The sequence below is a fragment of the Hermetia illucens genome, chromosome 2 (genome assembly GCF_905115235.1).
Source record: "Hermetia illucens chromosome 2, iHerIll2.2.curated.20191125, whole genome shotgun sequence".
NCBI classification, from domain to species: Eukaryota; Metazoa; Arthropoda; class Insecta; order Diptera; family Stratiomyidae; genus Hermetia; species Hermetia illucens.
Window position 1 is genome coordinate 10,546,450 of NC_051850.1, and position 20,019 is coordinate 10,566,468.

Genomic DNA, 20,019 nt, shown 5'->3' on the forward strand with positions numbered 1-20,019 from the left:
CAGAAGTACAAAAATTCTCACGCTACGATGCCGGGGGACGCGAGATATCACGGAAAATCCGCAGCCTTCGAAGCTCGCGGAAATCAAAGAAAATTGAAAATTTCCACGACCCCCGGGTCGACAAAATGGTCAAAAACCAAAATCGTCGGATTGCCGCGAACGATGCCTTGATCGAAAGGGGATGCGCCCCGGATTACAGAAAAGCAAGAATTTTCACGCCACGATGCCGGAGACGCGAGATAATGCGGAAAATCCGTCGCCTTCGAAGCTCCCGGAATCAAAGAAAATTGAAAATTTCCACGACCCCGGGGTCGACAAAATGGCCAAAAATGCAAAATCGTCGGATTCCCGCGAACGATGCCTTGATCGAAAGGGGAGGCGCCCCGAATTGCAGAAAAGCAAGAATTTTCACGCCTCAATGCCGGAGACGCGAGATAATGCGGAAAATCCGCCGCCTTCGTAGCTCCTGGAAATCAAAGAAAATTGAAAATTTCCACGACCTCCCGGATTCCCGCGAACGATGCCTTGATCGAAAGGGGAAGCGCCCCGGATTACAGAAAAGCAAGAATTTTCACGCTACGATGCCGGAGACGCGGGATAATGCGGAAAATCCGTCGCCTTCGAAGTTCCCGGAAATCAAAGAAAATTGAAAATTTCCACGACCTCGGGGTCGACAAAATGGCCAAAAATGCAAAATCGTCGGATTCCCGCGAACGATGCCTTGACCGAAAGGGGAGGCAAATCGTAGGATTTTTGACCCATCACCCCCTCCTTCCACCCTGGGAAGCGCCGAAAATCGTAGCCTTTTATAACAAGGATACCACAGAAATGGAGTCTACTTTGCTGATGATTTTGTGTTCGCATTAATCCTGATATTGAAATATAGTGTGGTGATAGAACCTGCCCGACCCGATAACAGAGCGAATTTCGCAGAACAGCCCTTCTAAAAATATAGAACATAACATCAATATTGGCACCATTGCATTACCTCGACAACGGTAACTAACAGCAGCTATTGATGTCCTGTAAACAACGTTTCATTGCCAGTCATATCATCAAGTTTACATCCTGTGGTTACTTCAGAGTTAATTGGATAAGTTGAAACTATGGATTTACAATACGTTTACCAAAAGGAACGAAAACATTTTGGACGAGCATATACCTTTGCGGATAAAAATGAGTTGCTATTCAATGAGCCATCAAATCGCGAGCTCAGCAAGGATTATATCTGCCGCAATCCAGTGTCCCAAGGAACCCAATGCAGTCATCAGATGGCATTGAGTGAAGCGAACACCGAACGAGCCTCATTTAAACCAGGTGGCATAACCCATACGGAGGGTGGCTGGCCCAAGGATATTAACATGCACGATCCTGAGCAAACTGTGAGGTATGTTTTAAGTGAATAGATAAGGACGAGCAGGAATATTTTGTATTTTTAACACTATTATTTATGAGCTAGTTATAGTCCTTATCTTATGCACAAAAGTATCCTTTTCGGCTCATCCCTGTTTGTTGAGCAACTGTAATTTGTAGCCTACAATTTTTGGAGGGTCTCTAAAAATTCCTGGTTAGTCGTGAACTAACTCTGCTTTTGGAGTTATCTGTCCTTTCAGCAGCTTTGAGCAAAAGCATAGCGTGGAAACATAAATGTGGTCCTCCTACAACTTTGAACGGGACGCACGACACATTTGCAGCAAGTTCAGACCCCACGTACTCGAGGAGGGCGATCAAACCCGAGTCTGCAAGGGACTCATCTGAAGTGGCTCCTGCAACGAAGCCTCACCGGAATTTATCTGGTCCCATGGGAGCAGGGATGGCCCTCTGAAAGCCTATGCCGAAGAGAATTCCTGGAGGATGCGTTCTCGGTCCGACTATTTGTGGTTGAGCCCCTTGTGGGAGTTTCATAGTGGTTGTCGTTATGCCTACATCGCGGACAGAGCTCCTCAGAGCTCAAGCGTGGAGTTGCGCTGCACAACTCGGGTACGTACACCCTAGTTGCGGTAGAAGTGTTAAATAGGCTTTGCATCCACTGGCATGAATGCTGAGCCTACACTCAGTATAAACCAGTACCGCAGTACCATTCATGGCGGGGCTTTGATTGTGGTCTCTAAATCAATCCGTGTCCGAAGAGGACCGTGGGATTATGCCTACACGGCGGCACTTAGAAAAACTGCTTAGCTCTCAAAACGTCTCACCAAAGGGTCAAAGTTCTTACTGTACAAGACAATGATCTTACCAGTCCTCATGTATTCCTTGGAGATCTGAATTCTCTTAGCAAAAAAAAATGCGAACTCCTGGTCGCATTCGAGAGAAGAATCTTCCGAAGAATTTTTGGCCCCCTACATGAGAATTGACGATTCCGTAGTCTACATAACGATGAAATCTATGAGCGATACCATCACCGTTAGGTTGTGAATAAAATCCGGCTCAATAGGTTACGGTGAGCGGGTCAGGTGAGGATGATTCATGAAAAGTCTACAAGGGAGATATCAATGGTCGAAAATGAAGACGGACAGACCCTGCCTGAGATGGAGCATGGCGTAGGTCAGGACGCCAGACAGCTTTTATGGATATCGAATTGGTGGACCTCGGCGTAAAACCGGGGTGTCTGGAATTCCTTACTAAGGCAGGCCTAGACCGGATACCGGTTGTTGCGTCGTTGATGAAGATGATCCTTTTGAATTATAGAAGTATCTCAACTTTTATTTCTTTTCTTGCCTTGTGAAAATTTGTCAGTATGTTATCCAGTTTAAAGCGGTCTAAAGATTATCTGATTATCTATCCGGTTCTTCTATATTTCCCATACTAATGGACCCACTTTAGTTACCTATGTGAATCGTTTTTTTCAACTTGAGCGGGAATTCCTATGATATACGAGTAAGCTGGACATGCTGGGCTAAAGCGAGGTAAGATGGTGAGTAAGAGTACTCCTCTCCTTCTTCCCACATTAATGACAATGTGCTTTTGTACCTGGAAAGCCAAGTGGTATCAGATACGGATCCGGTGTCTGGTTACTTTCTATCGCAAGGCACGCTCTCATGACCTGTAAGCCGATTTCTGACAAACTTCTAGCTGCAAAATTTCGTCCTAGGCTAAGAAGCATCAAAATTGTACAATACTATCCACCAACGAGCAATTACATGCAATTCAGTAGAGGCTTCCTAAAGTTGACATTATGATCGTGATGGCTGATCAGGATGCCAAGTTATTCGGACAAGTGATGGGGAAATACGGTCTCAGCAACCATAACGATAATGGTAGGAGTCTAAGTGTAATTTCAAATGGTAGGAGGTTCGTGGATTTCTGCAACTTCTACCGCCTCATAATTGGTAGCACATGGATCAAACATAGGTGCTATATAGGTCATTGCCACGTTCCGAAGGGACGTCATAAGATCTGGCAGACTGCGGAATCGTGAAAACGGATCGATGAACGGAAGGATTTGAAAGCTCTATTGACCGCTACAATCGATGACGGGCGTGAGGCGCTCGAACACCGATACCAAGTAAAATTCCGAAAAGTTTAGTATAGTGTACGCCAGGGAGGCAGAAGATGCAATGGAATGCAATGATTTCACGAAGAACCTTGCATGTTTTCGTAAATTTTTCGATAGTCCTGTGAAGGACGTTAACGATTTACTCCTCCTCCACGATGACGAGCAGCTGAAGAGGTGGAAAGAACACTTCAGTTCTCGCTCTTGAGGATGAAATGGCTAGTCACCGTAACATGCGGATACGAATAATTTCTCCAAACAAATAAGATATCATCTCGGCCATCAATGCATTCAAACGGAGTTAAGCCGCTGAGCATGACGGTCACCTCGCCCGTTCGTTGTTCCACCACTAGTTGAGTTACCTACTGGGGAGCAATCGCCTTCTGGGCATAGTAGCATCGCAAGCTTCCGTCTTCCTTCGAGTGATTTGGGTGGCTTTCTCTCTAGCTATACCATTCAGGGGTATGTCGGGTTTGAGTGCCGAGGAAAACGTGTCTCCCTCAAAGCTTTCGCCATCCAGCCGAGCCTACCACCCGGCCTTCTTCGAAAACTCTTTTTCGAGCTCGATCCGCCCTTGATTTCCATGCAAATTGTCTGGTGGTCTCTGTGAGTATAGTCCTCACTGACATGCCAAGCGACTCTACTGGCTAAAGTGGCACTCACGTATGTCAGGTCCACTATAGACCCCAGGCCCCTTCCCCGGAAAGTGTGCGAGGCCCCAACATTCGCCAGTGCCACGACTAGTTTCGCGAATGCTTCGAGGAAAACACCTCACCTCACATTAGTTATCTGGCTGCCCCACTCAAGGCCAACGTCCTCTTACTTCCAAAACCACAGCGCTCAGCATCTGCTTATACTCGGCAAGTGTAGCGCTAGGTGGAGCATAGGAGCTGTAAATGTGGACGCCTTTCACCTTCGCTCTGATGTAGCACTCCTCCGGGTGCCCCGTTATTTCCTCGACTGCTTGTTCTCCACAAGCCCACCGCGCTGCTTGGCCCGTTTGTCCTTTGACCCAAATGCTATCACGTGCTTTCGATATGGCTCACTAATTATGGCCACATCGATGTTTTTCTCGCGGATGATTTGCGAAAGTAGATCCTGCGCCGCCTCGCAGTGGTTGAGGTTGATTTGTATCAACCTAATCTGCAACTTGTGTTTAGGGATCTCCTGAATTTCGGGCATCTGCTGCTACCTGCAATGTGCCAGCATAGGCTCTCCTTTCTGAGACCGTCTAATGCAGCTAACATTATTTCGCAGAGTGGTAAGTACGGGCTCTGCCTTCACTCTCTTGAGAATATTAGCACCTCCTGTCATATCCTCCTCCTATCTTTCTTTTTCCGAGGAGACACCTTTCTCCAGGCTTCCACATCCTCTTCAGAGGACCCTCTCCCCGAAATTGTGGCTAATGAGCTTCCCCTGCAGCTTGAGCAGTCCTCCTTACTTGTTTCACTTTTTGGTAGTTGAACCCTACATACCAAGCTATGGTCATTAGCCAGGGTCGTACAGCAAAACGTATCCTGGCTGAAAATTATGGAACTCTCCTATTGTCCCTTTTTTCACGGCAATTTCTATTCCGGGACCGAGGGGAATCCCTTTTCCCCTGTTCATTAATTTCCAGAGAATCACTGTCAAAGCCAGTTTGGACCACTCACGAGGGCAGACCTCTCACGATGATTCAATGAGAATTTGCTGGTTCGGTAGGGAACACACATCTCAGGAGAAAACTGACCATTCCTCGCAGAACAATATCACATATGCGTACTAACACATTATATCCGTTAATTCCACTCATTCCTTTTCTTACAGATATAGACGTAAAATTGAGAAGGATGAATCGTACATTAATCAAATTATGTCCCTATCAAAACCAATGGAACACTACATATTCCAAAATAACGCTGTCAACATCTACGAAAATTACTTCGAAGATCTAGATCCAGCTCCACTTCTCGAACAGTGCAAATCTCGTACTTTAAACGTCTATCGGGATCCCAATCCAATCAAGGTTCCAATAACCCATTTGTCCTGGTCACCAGATGGTGGTGTCAAACTAGCAGTAAGCCATTGTGACATGACTTTTCAAGGAAGCAAACGTGGTCAGCAAACTCATTCGTATATTTGGGAAATTGAGAATCCCAACCAGCCATACCTTACCCTGGAACCAAAGGCTCCTTGTGTTTGCCTTGAATACAATCAGAAGGATCCAAACAGTCTGGTAAGTGGCATGTATTCAGGACAAGTGGCCGCATGGGACACTCGTCATGGGAAGTATCCTGTAATGATAAGTGAGCGGGAGGTATGCCACCGTGATCCAGTGAGTTCAGTTTTGTGGATCAACTCAAAAAGCGGCACAGAATTCTTTTCTGGTGGTCTCGACGGGCAGGTTCTATGGTGGGATACAAGGAAACTGAATGAACCGCTTGACAGGCTTTTCATGGATCCAGTTCGCACTGATGAGCAGGATTTGTCCAGGTCATATGGAATTTCGGTTTTAGAGTATGAAACTACCATCCCGACGAGGTTCATGTGTGGTACCGAGATGGGTATGCTGTTCAGCTGCAACAGGAAGGGGAAGACCCCGATGGAGAAGATCAACATTAGGGTAAGCTTGAGATTGAGATTCGACTAAGCAAACTGAATGATGGAAAATATATTTTAGATGATGTGTCATCTAGGACCTGTCTATGCTATCACAAGGAATCCTGCATTCGTTAAAAATTTCCTGACGGTCGGAGATTGGACTGCACGCATCTGGTCGGAAGATTGTCGCGAGAGCTCCATAATTTGGACAAAGAGTCAGGAAGCTATGCTTACCGATGGAGCTTGGAGTTATACCAAGTATATCCTTTATTTGAAACTGATCGATTGGGTAATCAGAAACCTTAAATATGTCCTTTTTCAGAGTGTCACTTTTCTTTGTCACCCGCATGGATGGCGTTTTGGATTGTTGGGATCTTCTGCAGCAACAAAATGAGCCAGTACTTAGCATTAAAGTATGCGATGATCCTTTGCTTTGTCTAAGGACCCATGAAAGTGGAAAGTACGTGAGTTGCGGCAGTAACAAAGGTGCAACGTTTCTCATTGAAGTTTCTGATAACATGGTGTGCTCTTCCAAGAATGATAAACCTCTTCTTACTGCGGTAAATTATACACATTTAATCTAGGCTTAAGATTAGTCCTTTTTACTTAAGAGGTTTCGTTGCAGATGTTTGAGCGTGAAAACAGGCGAGAGAAAATTTTGGAAGCTAAGTCCAGGGAGATTAAATTGAAAACAAAAACGGCTCATGCCCAAGAAGCAGCAAGCATGAATGGAGGAAGCGATAAAATATCGATTGCTCAATATGCAAGTGAGTATCCTTTTCTTCAGCTGGTCGCGTCTCGTGTCTGGTCAATTCTTCCAGCATGAAGTTCGCATTATTTTTTTTTTTGACTTATTTCCAAGTTAAAATCTTGTTGAACCTTGTCTACCACTTAACAACTTCAACCGCCATTTCCACCTCTTGGTAGGGTATAGCGCGTCAACCACACATAGGCGGCATCGTTCGCGGTGACCTGAAATGCCCTTCAGCACACCCCATGACTTTCCGAGACGTTCGCACTCATCCTCTACTGGGAGAGTGGATTCCGCTGTATAGAGTGACCAGCAATGCAATTCTCGGCCCTCCTTAATATATAACCTACCTTCTGCCACTTCCTTCTTCCGATCACATCGCGTACGGGTGTCAGGCCTGTGCACCGACCAAGTTCTTCGTTTGAAGTAGGCCAGCGTACTCCGATGATACAACGCAGCAGAAAGAACACTAGCACAGAACGATTTCAACTTGATTTTAGTGTTGGCATAACTACATTTCCAGGCTTTAAACAGAACAACGAAAGCGGATCCAGGGCTATTAATGCGTCAGGCAACATCCAGTTCAGCCCCATCTTCGGCAAAAACCACGTCTCCTACATATACAAATTGATGAACGTCTTCGATGCTCTGTCCGTTAATGCAGATAGAGAAAGTGCAGGAAATATATGTTTCAAATCCAAAGCCATTTGGCCAAGGATCTTGACCCGATGAGAAAGGAAACAGATGTCATCAGTGTAGTTGAGATATTTGTTCATAGTCCATTAAATTCTTCCACGTTCTCCGGACAAGTATGGAAAACGTCACCGTTAACAAGAGGAAATAATATCAGTCACAGGACCTTAAACTGAAATCACCTATTTATATTAAGACTGTACTGAGAGCAAATACCCCCCTCCCCCCACAGATCTTTTCTTCTGTTTTTCTAGTCCACGCTCCATTTGCTAGCAGGGTGGGTTTCTCTGAGCGAGAACTTGGTACCGATCGAGTTGAGAAGCCTTCAAATCACCGCCTCGTGTGAAGTTGAATCCATTTGCCCTCGACTACGAAGTTTAGGGCAATCTTAACTATTAAGTTATGATCAGTGTGAATGGCATGGCCCTCCCTTCGATAGTATCTCTCCTTCAAGGTTAGAATGCGTGCCTACAGATGTCCTCATTTCGACTGGAATCATAGCCATTTATGCCACCGACCCCGCGCAATGTCTTTACCTCCATATCCGCGAGGCAGCGTTCAATGTCGATGGTGGCAACTCGGTAGTCGACACCGTAGAGGGTGTTAGGTGGAACAACACTATGTTCGATTTTAAACCGATTAAATCCTGTTCGGCAGAATGGTAATATTCATCCCTGTCATGCATTTCTAGAGGAATAGTAAAAACATTTCCTATTTGCGGTGCGGAAATAGATATTCTCATTTAATAATAATCCTTTTACAGGTGCAATTGAACAAGCTGAATCAGAATATTTTGCAGCTGTGGAAAGAGAACGTCTACGAAGGCTGGCTGGTGATAGGAAAGGTGATATACTTTTTCGAAAAACTTAAATTATATTGAATTCCAAAAAAATGTGTCTTGTTAATTTTACAATAATAGTTCGTTGCAGGGGAGGCTGGTGAAGATGCAGAACAAGGTGAAAATGATGCAGCTAGTACGAAAACTTCTGCGACGTAGCCAGTTTAAGAAATTTGCTTTTACAATTTACATAATTTGGCTTTTGGCTTCAATAGTTCTTATAATTATTCATCTATTCTCTTATTCTGAAGTTTTATTTCCTTATTTGATAACATAATAAAAAAATTAATGCAAACATATATGGTTGTCATAAGTCCCTATGTAGGGCAGAACACGTCAATCACACTTACGCGCCATCATTGGTATTTGCTGGTAATGATTTTCCAAGAAGCTCTATTCTGAGCCAACTGCTCTTGGAATAATCCACTCGTCTTCCATCTTGGAAGAGTGGGTTCCACTGCATGTCGTAGAAAGCAATGTAATTGCCTCCCTTCCTTAATGTGCGACCTCTCCATTGCCACTTCTGCCTTCTGAGCAGCTCGTCCACGGATAACTGGTCTATAGGCCAACAAAGTTCTTTGTTCGAAATATTATCAGGCTAACGTACCCTGATGAAGGACAAAAAAGCACCAGGACCGGATGGTATTCCCAGCAAAGTATTGAAACTCGTATGCAAACACAAGCCGAGCTTGCTGTTCGACACAATCAACGCACATTTGACAGCGGGTGTTTTTCGTTCCCACCGGAAGGTTGCGAGACTTATACTGATAAGCAAGGGCAAAGGAGGCGCCGTCAGTATATTGGGCACAGCGGGGAAGCTGCTTGAGAAGCTTATCAAGCCACACTAACTAACTGACTGGCAGAATACATGCTGCGGGGGGCTACTCACCAACCCAATATGGTTTCAGAATAGGGCGATCTACAATTGATGCGATTGAGAAGATTGTCCAAAGGCTGAGGCACACAGCCGCCATTGTCGGCGAGTGGTGCTCCTTGTAACCCTCAACGTAAGAAACCCCTTCAATTCTGCGAGGTGGTGCGACATGATCGAGGCACTGGAAAATCGTTTCATTCGTTTTACCTATTGCGGAAATTGAGGGACTATTTAAAGGACCGTGCCCTACTCTGCGAGATCCGGGAAAGACAGCGTCGAATGAAGGCGAAATCAGGGTCGACTCAGGGATCTATCCTTGGCCCGGACCTTTGGAACATCTTATACGAAAGTCTTTTACGACTCATGGTGCCTGATGAATCGCATCTGGTCGAGTCCACGGATAATGTTGCGACACTAGTTACCACATGCATGGTTGAGCATGGGAATGGTGATGGGGCGAGTATGCAGAAGCCCTTGTGCTGACCAACGAGAGGGTTCCCACAGTCCTTCTTATTCAGGTGGGTGAAATTATGGTCTTATCGAAGCTGGCGATGAAATACCTCGGCTAATGATAGACACGAAGATGAGCTTCTTCAAAGAGATTAGCAACACCGCAGACAAGGCCTATGTCCTATGTCCCTTACCCAGCAGGCGTCGCTTGCCGATGAATACGGTTCAATCGGTCCTCCTTATCACATGGTGAGGTTGTCAACCCAGCTGCTTAGCGGAGATGTGCATTTTCAACCTTCCTGCACACAATCGGAAAATCACGGTCGCCCGATTGCATTTACTGCAAGGACGTAGTGGATGATGCCTGCCACACCTTTTTCTTTTGCAGAAGATGGTAGTGCCATCTCCATTACCTTTCGGTAGAAAGGTGCCTTGCATCCCCGGACGGTATAATTGAGGCCAAACTGCACGTGGAACCGAGTTGCACGTAACACTCAAGATATTCCTGAGGCGATAAAGAGGGAGATGGATGGGAGAGATGCCAGGGTAGCTAAGGCTCCACGGGGTTTTACATACTGATTAGGCCCGCCCTGAGGTAATGTGTCAAACGATTCCGGGTCACAGTGGAATGTTTTAGCCGGTAGTCTGTCTGAGACAGGAGTCTGGTACTTTGTGCATAAATCCATTTCACCTTCCTACCCAAAAAAAATTCAACGAGACAGAATCTCGAGGATTGATTGTAGGTGATTAAGTTCTGCAGGCGAGTCAACAATAAAAAATCATTTTAAATCGTCTACATACAAAAGGCAAGGACAAGTTAATGAGGAAGAAAGATCATTAATAAACAAGCATGGGACCTTGGGGACCTTAGATGACGGAAAGAAGGAGTTGAGACGCAACTTTTGCAGGAGACGCTACTCACTCTACGACATAAATACCCACGCCTCAGCCAGGAGAGTACCCCCATGCTGCTCCTCTGCAATCAGATGTCCGAAGCAAAACGAAATTTAGTCTTTGGCATATTTTTTCTAGAATTTTAGACATAGAGCAAAAGAGTGATATAGGCCGGTAGTTTTCAGCTAATGAGGCATCTAGGAAGACACCGTCGAATAAACTTTTGTTGAAAAAAAATTCGGAAGACCGTCAAGATCTTACCCAAGATCCAAATGAAGAGTACGGTACCCGAATTGTAAACGCAACTCCACATTTGAGGCCTGAAGGGCTCTGTCCGCTTGGAAGCAGCCGCAACTGCTACTAGGTTCTCAACCATTAATAACAAGAGTGAGAACATATGTCCCAGGAATTCTCCTGAAACATATGAACTCAGAGGATTATAACGGTTCCCATGGTACCAGATAACATCTGGTGAGTCATCGTGGCCCAAGGCACTTCAGATGAGTCCCCGTGCAGACGCGCCTTGAAGCATTCACTGCATCACGACCAACAAGTTAATGTCAATGCAGCATTTCCCGGTGCCACCATCAGGAATACCTGCCCAGACTACATAACAGTCCACAGTGGTTAAAACCAATCATCACACCTAGAACTGGGCATACCTATATTGGTAAAAAAACGAGAATGCTCCAATTGCCGCATACTCGATCCTGATAAAAGCAGCAAGCACATCTCATTTCCATCGCTTGCGGCAAAGAGAAAATCTAATCTATTGTTAATTTGCCTGGAGTGGAGTTTCTGGAATGACATGATGATGTCTTAGCCGTACGGAGCTACTCAGCCCAGTAAGATAGCGAACAAAATCTTATAGATGATTAGCAACGTTATACCTCTATAAATATTGTGCTACGTGATAACCCCTTTTTGCGTATGAGACACTGTCCCAAACCTTGCCCTTAAATTGATAAATTGTTTGATTCGATCGGTTCCTGACCACTTTGGTTCTTAAGCCGATGAATTGTATGGGCTGTTTCTTCCATGCTCGGTGATAATAGCGTTTGTCCGTCCACTTCAATTGACGGAACCTCCAACTCGTCGATATTCTAGTTGTTGAACAGTTATTATAATAGATCCAAATACTGAACCCATCGCTCCAAATTCCCATGCGGTCAGAAATTAAATTTCCCTCTTGGCCTCGGTAAGAAGTTACTGCCTGTACTTCTCGAATTCACATCCCTTTTGATTCTCCCAGGATTCCTTTTTTTTAAAGGTTTTAGGTAAACACAAAACCTTATTAAAATCAAAATCAATCAATGTCTGTCTATCTGTCTTTCTTTTTATGGATAGAGGTGGAAATCTTACAGACACTGCCACGCCAGGATGCAGCAATGAGTGGGATTTTAACTCACCAAAACCACCCCACCCCCCCCCCCCCCTTTCTCCTCCTTCCTTCCCCTCGAAGTAGTACGCGGGGAGAACTACACTTTAAGCGACCAAACCTTCCGTTTTTCGCGTCGTCCTTGGGCGCTCCGCTTTTCCAAGTTTTTCCTGTATACTTTTGATTGTGGAGTTCACCGTACACCAGTTTCCCTCCGACTTCAATGACGAAGTGGGCTTATGTTGATTTTCAGAGAGTCTTCCAGGCTCCTCCTCTCTGAGTAAAATCGTGGACAATGGAACATACCATGTTCCGGGTTCTCAGGTTTGTAACCACATTCAGAACAAAAGGGAGAATCATGAATTGTTCCCTTAGCGCAGCACAGATATCCTCTGGTGATGTGACCTCATCTAGGTCTTTGCAATCGATCATTTTTTGTTGCTTCCGAACTTTCAATTCTGCTTGCTCACCTAGCACCTTCTCCACCTAGCCGCGAAAGCTATCCACTATCTTCTCGCTAGATTTGTTTCGTTTCAGTCACAGATCCCCATTTTGCATACGCTTGATAAGGCTCACATTGCCACCCAGTTCTTTCACTTCCGGATCGGCTTTGACTTTCCGAAGAATGTCGGACATGTAGGACATATCTCGTTTCTTGGAAATAATGATTGCTTCCGGATGAGTCTTCTTTTTTTCCTTGTGCCGCTTTTTGCCGCCCACCTTTGTCCATTCTTCGGGTTTAAGAACTGTAAGCTGTTCCCCTTTTGTCATAGTTGGACCCGTAATCGAAGAAATACCGGAAACTTTCGCCGGCCCAGCTTTCTTTGGCGAGGAGCCTTTTTCCTTTTTGGCCGCTTGTTGGGCACCAAGGGATTCACTTATATCATTCCTACTCCGTTTGCCCGTCTTATCTTACGTTGAGGTGACGTCACCTGCGTCTCCCTTGTGACTTTACCACATGACGCTTGGGGGTTTTTTTCCTTCACCGCCCTAATATAGGAGAATTTAATGCCTCGAATCAGAGCCCTGATATTTTTGTGGATATTCCGCCTCTCTTTAATGAACTCACAGATTTCGTTTATGCGTTCCCCCAATGAAACAAACGCTGTTGCAGTTTGCTGACTTCCACGATCGCATTTTACAGTATCGATAGTTATGTCAGCCCGGGGACTCTCCAAGTTCCTTTCTGAGTCCCTCGACCAATTTCGACTGCCTAGGGATAAAGTCGCCTCCAGTGGTGACCTCTCAAGTTTTAAGCTTTTTCGAAAAGGATCCGGTGTAGATCTCATTTCCACTTCACTAAGATCTCTTGTAGCATTAGATGCCAAAGTAAGCTAGTTTCCCACTACTGAGGCACTGCGGTCGTTTTATATCGGCGCCCGGAGCCCGCTTGCTCACTTCCAAAAACCGCCGGTACTGGGTTTCCGAAGCCCTGTACTGTAAAAAAACTACCGTTCTCGTCCTCCGTATTTGGTTTGATTTCTGGGTTTCGTTTCCATAGCCTATTTTTATCCACGGGTGGGCGTTTACTTCGCACCAACCCGGCCTGCGCATAGGCATGCCATACACGCACATTTCCTGATGTGTGCATGGCCATAATGCATTCACCGAGCGTTCCCTAATCCACACGAAGGGACGCGCCCGATAGGAGATTTGGCAACTCCACACAGGTGACATATAATGTATTGTACATACATGTGTATCCTATAGTTTGGCAAAATATGAAGGAATGTTTTATATTCTTTGCTTTGTACAAATTTAAAACATGCATAGCGAGTCGCTCACATAAGATGAACACAAAACCTTTCACCTGAAACGCCGAGTTTCCGGTATTCCGATTTGTTTTGTCTCTGAAATGGCTTGTCTGCTCGATGAAGCCTTTACATAACAATAAGATATGACATGTTCACACATTTATTCAAAATTTACAACCAATCCAACTATCCACGTACATTCTTTTATGCTTATAACATTGTCCTTAACCTAATACTGATCAATCGAACTCTTCCTATTTATACCCCTTTGCTGGGAGTTGGTGGCATTTGATTCTGTTTATCCCAATCGATTTCATTGAAGTCGATAACGACCCGGCTCTCATTCGGCTCGTATTGTCGATAGTTCACCCCACACTTATCGAACAGCATCTTGGAAGCAATAGTGTGTTCCCTGGTAGCGTGCTTATCGGACATGTAAATGACTTCTTTGATTCCCGATTGAATGATCAACTTAGCGCACTCATTGCATGGAAACAGAGCCACATACAGTCGCGATCCTCTGATATCGGCGGCATTTTTATTCAAAATTGCATTGGCTTCGGCGTGGACGACGTACATATACTTGTTCTCGAGGTTGTTGGCGCTCGTCTTTGACCAGGGAAAGTCATCATCGCTACAACCCCGCGGGAACCCATTGTAGCCAGTACCTACGATACGATGTTCACTATCGACAATACATGCACCCACCTGTGATGCAGGATCCTTGGAACGCTTTGCAGCCAGGAATGCCGATGCCATGAAGTAGTCATCCCACGATAAGTATTGTTCTCGTTTTTCTGATTTTGATGGAGCCATGTTGGATATTAAAATTGGTCTGGAAGCAATAGGTGCTTGGTATTAATTTTTGTGCACTGTTTAACTGAATGGTATCTTCCAGATTCCTTACTTACCGACTTAACTTCACGAAACGGTTTCGATTTATAGGCTATGTCTCCAACCTCCCAAGAATTAACGTCAAATGAATGAAAAATGCGCGGGAAAAGCAGTGCGTATGGTGTATATGGAAGCAGATGGCCTCACGATGCTATGTACTCATAAGAAACTCGTTTCACACAATCATGTTATCATTGGAATCATTTAAGAGAATGTAGCAACAATGCATTCGCTCGAAACGTTTCAAAATGTACTAAGTACTAACGTAATCAGCCATAATCATTGGAATATGGGAGTGTGAAGTTATTGTTGAATAGTCCAACTTGCACATAAAAAACAGAAGGGGAAAAACTTACGAAGGGTTAATCACTCTATTTTTGTGAGTGGCCAGGGATCAAAAACAGGACCAAGCGGCAAACAGTTATAATCCCATAACATTCTCTACAAGGGGGAGTTGTAGTAGCACAAGAGCTCCGCGGAAAGGACCTCAAAAACATTAAGGTTGCGAATATTGTGTGATATGTTACGGTAATGAATTTCCGAGGCTACAGAGGAGTTATTCATCAAACCATTACAAAGTGTGAAAATGTCACATGCATCAGTCAAGGGTCTACGGGATTGCAGAGATGTCAGGTTAAGGAATGTCAGCGTTCAGGATATGTCGAGTAGGGAATGTTCTTTTTAAAGATTAAATATCGAGGAAATCTCTTTTACACAGATTCAATTGCATGGCAATCACAATTATAGTAAGGGGACCACACTACGGAAACATATTTAAGAATATTATGGACGAAGGACTTATAAAGAATGACTGAGGAATGGATATCCATGAATTGATAGGAGGAATGAAGGCTAAAGCCAGACATTCTGGAAGCGCGGCTGAATATATCGAGATAATGAAAATTAAATCGGAGTTTACTGCCAAATGTCATATCTAGGTCCTTGGAAGAAGCAATCACGGTTAAGGGCTGACCACCAAGATAACGGACGGGTGTCGAGGGACAGATTCTTAGTGAATAGCATAAAGAGGGACATTTCTTCGCATTAAGTGGCGGTTAGGTTAGATATTGTCCTCTATTTGTAGTCAAGCCTAAAATCGATAGACCAGTAGCTTACTCCAAACTACAATTTTTATTTTACAGTGTAGATATATATTTCGGGAGCAACTTACCCCTTCATCAGTACAAAGCTTCTAAAAACAATTGCGAGTATACGATTCTTTTTATACTTAAACACTAATTACCTAAATTACTTTAAAAAAACATAATTATTAACCTAATTACCTGTTAATTACCGCGGCCAGTCTTATTAATATTTAGGGGCAATTACCGGAATCTGTGTATAATAACCGCGTCGCGTCTTCTCTCAAAATTTCTAGACTTTCCTAAGGGTCCAAGGTTGTCGTTCGGTTTGTATGACGCAGGAGCTCAAGATTTTCGCGTTGAATGGTATGGGCTTCCTCGACTATGTGCGCTGCCATTGATAATCTTATACACGACTTTTGTTTCGAACACTACTTACCGCTTCCTTGATGTGTTTCTTAAATCTAGTCGTTATCAGGCGTTTAGTCTGTCCTATGTATATTTTATTATAGTCGCTGCACGTTATTCGGTAGGTCACGCTTTTTTCCTCCGCTGCCTAAGGATTCTTGACGCTTCCCAGTAAATTCCGCAAGGGACGATCGACTCGAACCTGCGACTTCAAGTTGAAACTTTTTTACCCAATTCCTGATGTTGTTAAATAGGCAGGAATACGGGATACTTATCCGGCTGGTGGTTGCCTCCTTCTGCTGCCAAAAAAGAGTGTTGTATAGGCATGCCTATTGTGTTGCTTGATTTTCCTTCCGATTAATTTCTCAATAGTCTGAGGAATATACCCATTCTTAATATGACACCGCTATTAATATGCTGTCGCTCCTTATTCAAATCGTATTCTGAAAGAGAGTATGTGACCAGTCGGTGAATCATGCAATTATAGGCAGCCATTTTTTGGGAGAATGTATGATGTGAAGTTGCTGGTATTGTTCTCTGCGTTGCTGTAGGTTTACGGTATATATCGAACTTAAGCTTCCCGCTATAGTTGACGATATTTACATCTAGGAAGGGTAAAGCCCCATCCTTTTCTACCTTTAATGTAAACTCGATTTTATGATGAATCTTGTTTATAGAGGAGATGAACATGTCTACATCGTCTCTTTTAACAATCGCAAATACGTCGTCTACATACCTAAATCATACTTTAGGCATTATTCCTCTCAATTAAATTTCTTCTTCGATTGATGCCATGAACCTTTCAGTGAGTAAGGGCGAGAGGGGGTTCCTCATCGCTACTCCCAAAGTAGTTTTCTAGAATCTATCTTGAAACGTAAAATAGTTTTCGTTCATGCAGAGCCTGGCAAGTTTTGCATAGATATGAACTTTTCTTCTCCATTCCGAGCCAGATCCAAACTGGCTCAGCTATCTCTCGAGTTCGAATATTCACTCTTTCACTGGCGTGTTGGGAAACAGTGCCTTCACATCGAACGACACCATCACCTCGTCAACACCCATCCTCTCAATGCGTTGCAGCTTCTGTATTACTTCATGGGAGTTAGCAACTGAGTACTTACTATTCGTCGTCCCAAGGGTCTGGCACTCATTAATCAACCATTTGGCGATGTTGTACGTCGGTGAGTTCGAGTCCGCAATGATTTCTCGCATCTGATCCTCCTTCTTCTGGATTTTTGGTTGGCATCTGATTCTTGGAACGATAACAGCTATGATGATGAAATCCGCGCACGGTTCTTGTCAGCCTATTTCAGCTCACAAAAACTGTTCCGCTCGAAACGTCTCACCATAGGGTCAAAGCTCTTACTGTACAAGACTATGACCTTGCCAGTCCTCATGTATTCCTCGGAAACTTGGATTCTTAGCAAGAAAAATTGCGAACTCTTGGCTGCGTTCGAGAGAAGAATCCTCCAAAGAATTGTTGGAAGTACCTGGTTTGCGCGGAAAGCGGTCCACAAACATACGTGGGCCTCTCCAGACGGGACCACTTTCAACCAAATTGACCACGTGTTGATCGAACGCCGCCACTTCTCAGCCTTGATGAATGTCAGAACATATAGGGGGGCCAATATAGACTCGGATCACTATCTCGTTGGCATGGTGCTCGGAGCTCGAATAACAATACCACCTAGAAACCCCTCTGACAATCAGGTGAGAGTGAACACTGAAGCCATCCACAACACAACCCTCCGCGACACCTATAAGAGGGAAATGGATGCCGCAATAACCGCAGTCAACAGAGGACCTGGAGATGAAGCATCAACAAATGATTTTCACAACCACCTGAAGAACGTTATCATGGATACGGCCACAAAAATACTTGGCCCCAGCCGCAAAAGGAGTCGGAACGGCTGGTTTGACGATGAATGTAAGCTAGCAACGGAACAGAAGAATGCCGCATACCGAGTAATGTTGCATTCTCAAAAAACGCGGGCACGCGCAGAGACTTATCACGAACTCCGTCGAGCGGAGAAGCGACTTCACAGACGAAAAAAGGAAGCCTGGGAGAACCAACAAGTCTGTGAACTAGAAAAGTACAGGGAGCAACCGCACCAGGCGCGGAAGTTTTACCAACAAGTCAGCAGGATGAAGCCTTATACACCTCGATGCTCATCCTGCCGAGACAAAGAGGGAAATCTGATTTCCGACAGAATGGGAATATTAGAGCGATGGGTTGAGTACTTTGATGAGCTACTGCACAACCAGAACATCGGCGAGTTGGAGGTCCCGCCAACTGAAGACGACGGACAAATACTGCCACCACCAAGTTTAGGAAAAACAGTCCGTGCAATTCATCGGCTAAAAAATCATAAGTCGCCAGGAGCCGATGGAATTACAGCCGAATTGGTTAAATATGGAGACGACCAGTTACACCAAGTGGTTCATCAACTTGTGCTCAAGGTATGGGACAGCGAATCAATGCCTGACGATTGGCAACGAGGCATTAACTGTCTCATACATAAAAAGGGAGATATCACACAGTGCAGCAATTATAGAGGTATCACGTTGCTGAGTACCATCTATAAGATATTCTCCACCATTTTGCTAGGCCGGATAGCCCCATATGCCCAGAACATCATTGGCCCATACCAAAGAGGCTTCACTCCAGGCAAATCAGCAACAGATCAGATTTTCTCTCTGCGGCAAGCGATGGAAAAACTGTTGCAATATGGACAACAGTTGCACCATCTGTTCATCGACTTTAAAGCCGCCTATGATAGCATAGCCAGGGTAAAACTGTACACGGCCATGAGAGAATTCGGTATCCCGACGAAATTAATAAGACTGACTAGGCTGACTCTGATCAATGTGCGAGGCCAGATAAAAGCAGCAGGATCGGTCTCAAGACCATTCGACATCAACAACGGTCTACGACAAGGGGATGCGCTATCATGCGTTCTCTTTAACCTGGCCCTCGAGAAAGTGATCCGTGATGCTGAGGTGAATGCAAGAGGTACGATCCTCTTCAAGTCCACCCAACTACTGGCCTATGCTGACGATATCGACATCATGGGAAGAACCACCCGAGATGTACAAACTGCCTTCATCCAGATCGAGCAGGCGGGGCGAGATCTTGGGCTGCACATCAATGAAGGCAAGACAAAATATATGGTGGCAACGTCAGCACCGAAGACGAATCAACCAACAACATCAAACCGCACTGGTCAAACACAAACACGAAGAAGAATAAGGATAGGAGAATACAACTTTGAGACCGTTGACAATTTCTCCTATTTAGAGTCGAAAATCACAACCGATAACAACTACGATGATGAAATCCGCGCACGGTTGTTGTCAGCCAATAGAGCCTATTTCAGCTTACAAAGACTGTTCCACTCGAAACGTCTCACCATAGGGTCAAAGCTCTTACTGTACAAGACAATGATCTTGCCAGGCCTCATGTATTCCTCGGAAACTTGGGTTCTTAGCAAGAAAAATTGCGAACTCTTGGCCGCGTTCGAGAAAAGAATCCTCCGAAGAATTTTTGGCCCCTTACATGAGGATGGACGATTCCGTAGCCTACACAATGACGAAATCTATGAGCGATACCATGACCGTCCGGTTGTGAATAAAATCCGGCTCAATAGGTTATGGTGGGCGGGTCACTTAGTCCGTATGGATGAGGATGATCTATAAGTTTATAATGGCAATATCTATGGTAGAAAAAGAAGACGAGGCAGACCCTGCCTAAGATGGAGCAATGGCGTAGGCCAGGACGCCAAACACCAAGGCGCAAAACCGGGATATCTGGAGTTCCTTATTAAGGCAGGCCTAGACCGGATACCGTTTGTTGCGCTGTTGATGATGATGATGATGATAATTTTAGTTTTAGATAAAATATGCAATCAAATCTTTTATTTTACAATAGACTTA

The 20,019-nt window shown here is 44.7% G+C and overlaps 2 protein-coding genes across 3 annotated transcripts; one reads left to right on the forward strand and one right to left on the reverse strand.

The window, feature by feature from the left end:
• The first annotated feature begins 1,047 nt into the window (after positions 1 to 1,047).
• LOC119649230 (dynein intermediate chain 3, ciliary) lies at positions 1,048 to 8,611 on the forward strand. Of its 2 annotated transcripts, none has more exons than XM_038051290.1 (7): positions 1,048 to 1,387; positions 5,300 to 6,095; positions 6,153 to 6,331; positions 6,396 to 6,633; positions 6,699 to 6,840; positions 8,281 to 8,361; positions 8,447 to 8,611. In XM_038051290.1, the coding sequence occupies exons 1-7, from the start codon at positions 1,107 to 1,109 to the stop codon at positions 8,512 to 8,514; spliced, it is 1,785 nt and encodes a 594-aa protein (XP_037907218.1). In that variant the 5' UTR covers positions 1,048 to 1,106; the 3' UTR covers positions 8,515 to 8,611. The 2 variants fall into 2 exon arrangements, with proteins under 2 accessions (XP_037907218.1, XP_037907219.1); XM_038051291.1 differs by having other exon boundaries at positions 1,107 to 1,387; positions 8,437 to 8,593.
• Positions 8,612 to 13,849: 5,238 nt separating this feature from the next.
• On the reverse strand, positions 13,850 to 14,828 carry LOC119648391 (deoxycytidylate deaminase). Its single transcript, XM_038050129.1, has 2 exons — positions 14,617 to 14,828; positions 13,850 to 14,540 (listed from the first exon to the last, which is right to left on the reverse strand). The coding sequence occupies exon 2, from the start codon at positions 14,519 to 14,521 to the stop codon at positions 13,964 to 13,966; it is 558 nt and encodes a 185-aa protein (XP_037906057.1). The 5' UTR covers positions 14,522 to 14,540; positions 14,617 to 14,828; the 3' UTR covers positions 13,850 to 13,963.
• Positions 14,829 to 20,019: the final 5,191 nt, after the last annotated feature.

Coding starts and splice junctions, on each gene's coding strand:
- LOC119649230 (XM_038051290.1), top strand. CDS start 1,107: ATGGATTTACAATACGTTTACCAAAAGGAACGAAAACATTTTGGACGA. Junction 6,096..6,152: donor TGGAGAAGATCAACATTAGG/GTAAGCTTGAGA, acceptor AATATATTTTAG/ATGATGTGTCATCTAGGACC. Junction 6,841..8,280: donor ATCGATTGCTCAATATGCAA/GTGAGTATCCTT, acceptor ATCCTTTTACAG/GTGCAATTGAACAAGCTGAA.
- LOC119648391 (XM_038050129.1), bottom strand. CDS start 14,521: ATGGCTCCATCAAAATCAGAAAAACGAGAACAATACTTATCGTGGGAT.